At 41.4% G+C, this 7,986-nt stretch overlaps 1 protein-coding gene across 1 annotated transcript in view; it reads left to right on the top strand.

The window, feature by feature from the left end:
• Positions 1-7,986, top strand: part of Nnt (nicotinamide nucleotide transhydrogenase) — an 89,183-nt gene that overhangs the window by 12,723 nt on the left and 68,474 nt on the right. The window contains exons 5-6 of the mRNA XM_026783718.1: positions 2,501-2,588; positions 6,047-6,135. Coding sequence (XP_026639519.1) covers positions 2,501-2,588; positions 6,047-6,135 — 177 coding nt within the window. The remainder of the gene's footprint in view (positions 1-2,500; positions 2,589-6,046; positions 6,136-7,986) is intronic.

Genomic DNA, 7,986 nt, shown 5'->3' with positions numbered 1-7,986 from the left:
GCAGCCCCGCAGGCTCGCAGGCTCGCAGCCCCGCAGGCTCGCAGGCTCGCAGCCCCGCAGGCTCGCAGGCTCGCATCATCTTCAAGGTGATTCTCCCATCTTCACCTCCCCTCATGCTAGAGTCGTGCTAGGATTACACATCTGTTCCCCCATTCAGCTTTGAAAACGTGGGTTCCTGGGACCCAGCTCAGTCTGTCAGGCTCGCATGGCAAGCGCTTTTTATCTTCTGAGTCATCTCACTGGCCCAAGTTTTATGTTTTAGATGTGACATTTAAACTGTGCCATGGATCAAATACGCCGCAGAATCTACTTTGTGTTTCAGCCGTTCACTCCATTCGTATGGTTTGCCATACGAATGTATGTTAAAACAAGTTAGCAGTGTTTTAGGGACTGCGGCGGTAGCTCAGTCAATATAATGCATGGTGGGTGCACAAGCTTGAAGAACCGGAGTTCAATCTCTAGTAACCATGTGGTCTAGGGGAGGTGGCACAAGTTTGTGTGCCAGTGTTGGCCAGATGGATCTTACTAGCCAGCCTAGTCTAATTACCAAACTCAAAGTCCCAATGAGAGATCATCTCCCCTCCCCCCTTTTGGTTCCTCAAGATAGGGTTTCTCTGTGTAACCAGGCTGACTTAGAAAGCAGTGTTGGGATTGAAGGCATGCACCGCTACTGCCCAGTGAGACCCTGTCTTAGAAAAAAAAAAAGGTTCAAGGCTCCTAAGGAGCAACACCTGAGATTGGCTTCTGATTGCCACAAGTTTTGTCCCCCAACATGTGTACCACCACCAAGAATATATATGCCAGCACCCACCCAAATAATAAATAGAAATGCTTTTTTTTTCTTGTTTTTCAAGACAGGGTTTCTCTGTAGCTTTGGTGCCTGTCCTGGAACTAGCTTTTGTAGACCAGGCTGGCCTCGAACTCCCAGAGATCCAGAGATCCGCCTGCCTCTGCCTCCCAAGTGCTGGGATTAAAGGCGTGCGCTACCTCCGCCTGGCTTAGAAATGCATTTTTGCTATCCTTAATATAAGGTAGCAAATGATTTATTGAAAACATTGTTTGTGGAATAAAGACTGCCAGGGGCCAAAAGGAATTGATGCCATATTTAATGGCTGGGAGAGTGATTGTTACACAATGTGGGGCTTAAAATGTCCCATGCAGAGTTTTAAAGATTCTGTGTCACGTAAGACACATGTTGGTGGCAGAGTATCAAAATCAGCTCTGGAACAGTGTGTTTAGCTGCAGAATCGTTGGAGCAAACGAAGTATTATGAGACAATGTAAATAGGTCTAATTGGTGCTGAGGACTCTAGGTTACATTTAGACGGGGCAGAGTGTTCAGAAACACCCAGTCTCTATCTTGAAAATATTCTTCCTGTTCCAGTGTGCTTGAGTTACAATAATAGCAGCGATGACAGCATGCTTTTGTACTAATTGTTTTACTAAGTAATATTAAACAATGAGGGAGAGGGCTTGCTGCAAGTCCGCGCGTGAGTCTTAGCATTAAATAGTTGCATTTCATTAAGTAAAGCTAGCATGGGAAAGAGATTAGTGTAGTGCATCCCAAACATCCTAGTAAGAAAAGATGAGGCTCGCTGTTAGTTTTTATTGGGTAACTTGCTTCTATAGCTGAATTATATTTACTGAGCGTTGTCATGTGACAGGAATCACACTTAGTATTTTGCATGCATTAACATATTTAGTCCTCACAATGACTCTCAAGACATTGATGCTCTTCTTGACTCTATTATATAGATATATTGCTTATATGGGAAATATATTGCATACATACTTTATCTAATATATATTGTTTCTTTATATTTATTTGGATATATAGTGTATGCATATTGTATATTGTATAAATAGATACAACATATTGTATAGATAGGAAAGTAAGGACTGACTTTGTTCAGGGTCTTAAATCTGATCAATTGGTCTGTCCCAGGAGCCCATGCTTTCTTCCACTGTAGAGCAAAGGTAGTTTTCTTTTCCCCTCATGCGTCACAGATAATCTAAGCCTCCCCTTAGTGTGATATAAGTACTCATAGCCATTAAAGAAAATTTGAACACCATACTAAAATTAAAAGCATGGTTTGAAGATGTGGAGCCTCTACTCGGGAACTCTCGAACTTCTTTCGTCTTTACTTGTTTCTATCTTGTCAAGTCTGCAGTATTTGTTAAGAAGGGCCTGGCTGGCTCCTTGGATGAGGGTCTGCATCCACAGCTATGTTGCTCAGCTCAGACTTGTTCTGCCGACTAGCTGGGGGCCCATGGGCAAGTGTTTCCACCTTTGTGTCTGTGTCTATGAAGTAGATGTAGTAATCGTATGTGTTCAGAGGCTGATTGTGAAGACTAGAGGGGTAAGTATATACACATTGCTTAGAAATAATCTTGGCAATAACATACAAACACGATGTTTCTGCATTTATGTAACTGTCAGGTTATAATAACGTATGGTCCCTTGCCTTTTAGCTTACAGAGTTCTCTGTTTACTTTTTCAGCTATAAGGCTGTTGTTTTAGCAGCTAATCATTTTGGAAGGTTTTTCACCGGTCAGATCACAGCTGCTGGAAAAGTCCCCCCAGCTAAGGTGCGTACAGCTTCTAGTGTCTCTTCATGAGGTGAATCGAAGGTGTCATAAAAGAGTTATTTTCAAAGGTGTCGCTGTGTGTTAGCGTCGCTGATGCTTTTGCGCTTAGAAATCTAAAGTAAAGCCGTGGGGCTGAACATTTAACACTGCTTGAAAGAGGAACTTTGAGTCTTTTGCTTGTTTTAGAAGAGCTAGTCTTTTTTTTCTTTTTCTTTTTTTCCCCCAGATTTTGTTTATTTCAATTCGTAAATGGATTTTGGCTAGGTTGCCCTGTGGGCCAATTTCCTACAACCTTTTAAAACACTTCAAGGTTTTAGTCAGTAAATCTGTGATTCTTGATTACTGAAACACCGTTTGTAGAAAACACTTTGATGTCTTTACTCTTGCCATTTATGCGGAGGGCTTCTAGAGGAAATAATGAAAGATGATGTAACAATCAAAGCACCATGGAAGGGTGCTTCTCCCTGAATCCAGACTCGCAACACAGAGAGAAAGAGAGTGGCTAATGGCAAGCAGGATGGGGGGTACAAGCATAGGAGATTATGCTGTGATCCTTTTATAGAGTCCACTAAATAAACACCCTGAGTTGAGGAATAAGAAACAGGACTTGGAAATGTTGTAATCCATCTGGCTGCTTTCTGTTCTTAAAACTTGTTTTACAAACTCAGAATTGTTCTACTAATAAATCTATGAAGAAAAAAAAAAAACAAAGAAGCAAAACACCAAGCACCCTTGAGAAAATAGATCATGGAAAGAAAAGCAAGTCCATGAGGTGAAGGCCAGGGTGTTTAGGAAGAATGTATACGTGAACGCCATAAATGTATGGTACACGAGACACTAGGCTTTCTATATCTGTACTATGAAACTTTATCTTATTGCGTAAGATCGCAAGGAAATGTCTGGCATTCAAGCTGGCCAGAAACTCGATGCTGTTCTTAAGCTGGCTGAATGCATCGAAGTGCATGCCAGCAACTTAGTTTTTATTAGAATCTTTGTAGAAAGGTGTGGAAGTTTAGAGGAAACTTGGAAGAAGGGATTAAAACTGTGAGACAAAACCCAAGAGGCTTAACAGAAGAGCTAGTAAGTTATTACAAGGTAGAAAGGTAACCGTGTCTACTAGTGTTTGAATTCAGTGACCCAGGGGTAAAGGCTTCTGCCTGCAAGCCTGTTGACCTGAGTTCAATTCCTGGGACCTACTGGTAGAAGGAAAAAAAAATCAACAACTGTGAGTTACCCTCTGACCTTCATGTGTGTACTGTGGCATGCTTTCCCCCTTCCCCACCCCTTGCACACAAATAAATAAACCGTCACTAAGAAATAAATTCAGCTTAAGTAACTTTGGTTTGATGTACGAAGTAATTTTCTAAAATTGAAGGGTTAGATCCTGTGAGGCGTATCATGTTGAATATTTTAAATTTATTTTTAAACATAAAGTTTTTTTTTAACTTGTCTAGAAGGAACTAAAATCACTTTGATGCATCTGATGTGTTGAGTACTCAGTTTAGGTGTGAGGGACAAGCTTGAACAAGATAAACGCCGTCCCTACTGCATGAAAATTGCATTCCAGTTCAGGGCACGATGAGGATGGGAAAACCCAGATAAACATTTGATAGACATATGGTTATAAAAAGGAACCAGATGATGGGATGATGTGTAATGAGAACACGCTAACTTCCTAAGCTAGGGGATAGGAAAGCCTCCCCTGTCTTCTGAAACTAGGGATTTAAGATGCTGGATAAAGGAAACACCATATAAAAGATACTGAAATGGAGAAGAATTTTGCATGTTCTAGGGAAAGAAGGCTTTGGAGGGCAATGATGAGCAAGGTGGAGCGTGATCCAAGAAGATGTGGCAAACACAGGTCTGACTGGGTGATGCCTGGATACCCCTCCAGGCTCTCTTATTGCAGGCCAGACAGATGTGCCTCTCTGTGCCTGGCTCTTTACATGGGAGCTGCAGATCTGAACTCAGGTCCTTGTGTTTGTACAGAAAGTACCGAGCCATCTTCTAGCCTAACTATTAGTTATCTTGCTGTACAATAAATCTCTTGATTTCTCCCCCCTAACTATAATCATGTGTCTTTTTAATTCTTTTCGTTTTTGAGAGATTGTTTTGTTCTGTAGCTCATACTGGCCTTCAACCCCTCCCATTTTTAAGAATATGGTTAGAGTGATTTCATGCATCTGAACTATTTCTTGACAGGAGAATTGGCCTAGTCCTGTACTTTTTAAATTCTCGTTTGGTACTAATATTTTCTTTCTAGTGTTTTTTTAAACTTTTGTGTAGAACAGGGATGGGGCTTTGGAGCTTAGACCCTGATGTTTGTTTGCTGAGGTGGACTTTCTCTTCTTCTGAACATCATCAACATCTGTTGGCATGGCTTCTGAGGCACTGCCTAGGGGGTCACTGGAGCACACAGTTTTGCCTGTGTTGACTTCTTAAAAAGCAGAAGGAGCCGTGGGCCTGATGGTGGGTGAGAATTTACAGACTTCCCTATTTCTCTGGGTGACCTTTTTTGTTACTACAGGAACAGGGAGTTGCCTTCATCTAGCCATTTATGGGATACACAAGCCTTCTTTTCTCAGGAAAGCCCAGTCAAGGCTAGAAGCAACACAGTTTTCACTGTGTTTCTGTGCAGGTCGGGGATTCTCTCAGCTCTAATCCTCCTGTGGTTAGGAAGATTCACGTATATCACATCAGATTTCAGATATGGGTCATTAAAGATGTTTGTCAGTTCTGTATTTGGTTACCAAGCATTCAGAAGAATGGACATTGGCATGGACATTTTGTCAAAATTGTGCCCATCATTGACATTTTATTCACTGTTGTATGAACCCAGGAAAGTCTTGACTTTGGAGAGGGAGAGGGAGTTGGAATACCATCCTGGCATTCCGGTGGTAGCTTCTGTACAATGAGAATGAACTTGTTAGTCTTCAACATGTGTGGCATTGATTGTGCTTGCTCTGAGGTTCTGACTGCCAGGACATTTTTAGGGAAGGTTATTGCCTGCTGGAAAAGGCCGTTTCTTTGATCAATTTAAAAAACCCCAATGATTTAGCTGAAGGATAGATGCTTTACTCCATCCATGTGGAGACTGGCACCACCGTTCGCACCACTAATTGAGTGCTAACTGTACCAGGCACCAGGAGTTGCCAGCTGGTGATCTTCTGCCATCATCTGGTAACAAGTTTTAAAACATTCCATCACAAGCCCTGGTGATGTACACCTTTAGTCCCAGCACTTGGGAGGCAGAGGCAGGTGGATCTTTGTGAGTTTGAGGCCAGCTTGGTCTACCTAGCAAGGTCCAGGAGAGCTAGGACTACACAGAAAAGCCCTGTCTTGAAAAATACAAAACAAAACAACCAAACAGCAGCAGCAACAACAGCAGCAACAACAACAACAGCAACAAAACCCAAGGCAAATCAAAACGAAAAGCATTCCTTGTTCTTTTTTCTCAGATCCTGATAGTTGGCGGTGGCGTTGCTGGGCTCGCTTCTGCAGGTGCAGCAAAGGCAATGGGCGCAGTTGTCCGAGGATTCGATACAAGGTGAGCACTCAACTAGTAATTAATGTTTAACTAAAAACGCTTGTTTCAAATGGGCCCTATTACATTAGAGATAAGAATAGCTCACGGAAGCTTTTCTAGTTCCTCTTTCCAATTGAATTTTTTTTTTTTTGATTTTTAAAAGTTGGCTCGATGAAAAATTTATTATTTACTGGAACAAATTGGACGTGCTTTGCCTCAGTAGAGCAGAAATAATAAAGTGAGAAAGTTCTTTGTGTGCGTTGGCAATGGGGCCAGAGTTGTCTCTGGTGAGCTTGCAGCTTGTGGCGTGCACAAAGCTAATCTGTATATTGGGAGGAGACTATGCTTAGTGTTGACTGCATGGAAGTAGCTAGAATTGACTGGTGACAACCTCCAAATGCTTTTATATTTGGTGAGACTGGGTATTGTACCCAGTCCTCATACATGCTGGGTAAATGCTCTGCCACTGAGCTATAGACTGGGCCTTCAAATCACTTCTTACCGAGGAATAGCGACACATGAACTGTAGTTGTAGTATTTAGGCTAAGGTATCTGCTTTGGATGTAAAGAGAGAGCTATTTTTCTCTGAAGATTATAGAACATCTTGGAGAAACTACTTTTCTGTGTATGCTGTATTTCTTGAAAACAGTCCATAAAACCTTTTCCTAGATTGTTTGCAAAGGGAAGTTTAATGATAATTCTTCTTCATAGCGAAAGATGCCAGATACCCAGCATTTATTAAATGCTTATTAAGTCCAATGATCATTTTGTTGTTCCATTTTTGGGGGGTGCAGTTCAAAACACATAGGTATGTATCATCAACGAGGGCACTGGCGTAGTAACACTACTGCCAATCTTATTTGTTTGTTTTTCAGTGCCAGAGATCAGGCCTTGTGTATGCTCAGGTGGTTTGAATGTGAACGATTCTTCTAGGCTCATATGTTTGAATACTTAATCCCCAGTTGGTGGACATGTTTGGGAAGGATTAGGGGGCGTGGCCTTTTGGAGGTGGTGTGTTCCTCGGGGCATGTTCTGAGGTTTGAAAAGCCCACACTGTTCTCGGTTAGCATTCTCTCTGCACCATGCGTGTGCACTGAGAGGTCAGCTCTCACCTACTGCTCCAGTGTCATGCTTTCCTGCCTGCCGCCATGCTCCCCACCATGGTGGTCATGGACTCTACCCCTCTGCAACTGTGAGCTCCAGATGAAATGCTTTCTTTATGAGTTTGCCCTGATCATAGTGTCTTATCATAGCAACTGAAAAGTAACTAAGATTCTACTTTGATTTGTGATTTATTTACTTAATATAAAAAATCACCATAATGTAATGAATTACACTGTAATGTAATAAAAACATGCACCTAGATTAATGTTGGCACCTGAGTAAACACTTACCCCTTCCCAAACTCCATTCATCTCATTGAATTTTTATACAATCAGAATGGCCATTCTGAAGCTGTGCAATTTTATTATTAATTACATTTTCTTGTGCATAATAAAAAAGAAACCATGATTGAGTTAAGCTTAGACACAATTAGCTTTACATTCTTTTTCATGTGTGTGTCCTTTGCCTGCTTCCTACCTTTCCTCATCACCCAGTACTGCTCATTCTTGTTCTCCTTTCTAAGTGTGCTTCTATACCCATGTGCCCATTTGTTTGCATATATTCATATTCACGTGTACATTATAGGCTACGGTCTGAATGTGAGGGAGAACATAAGGTTATTAATTTTTTTCTTCATGAGATTCGCTGTCCTTACTTAATAGTATACATCCCAAGTTTGTCTGTTTTCCTGCAGATTTAATGATTTCAGTTTTTAATTGAGAATGAATGTTTTTCATACATATACTCAGATTGTGGTTTCCCTCCTTC

The sequence above is a fragment of the Microtus ochrogaster genome, chromosome 19 (assembly GCF_000317375.1).
Source record: "Microtus ochrogaster isolate Prairie Vole_2 chromosome 19, MicOch1.0, whole genome shotgun sequence".
Taxonomy (NCBI): Eukaryota; Metazoa; Chordata; class Mammalia; order Rodentia; family Cricetidae; genus Microtus; species Microtus ochrogaster.
Note: the sequence above shows the minus strand (reverse complement) of the source record. Positions and strands in the feature narration are given on the sequence as shown.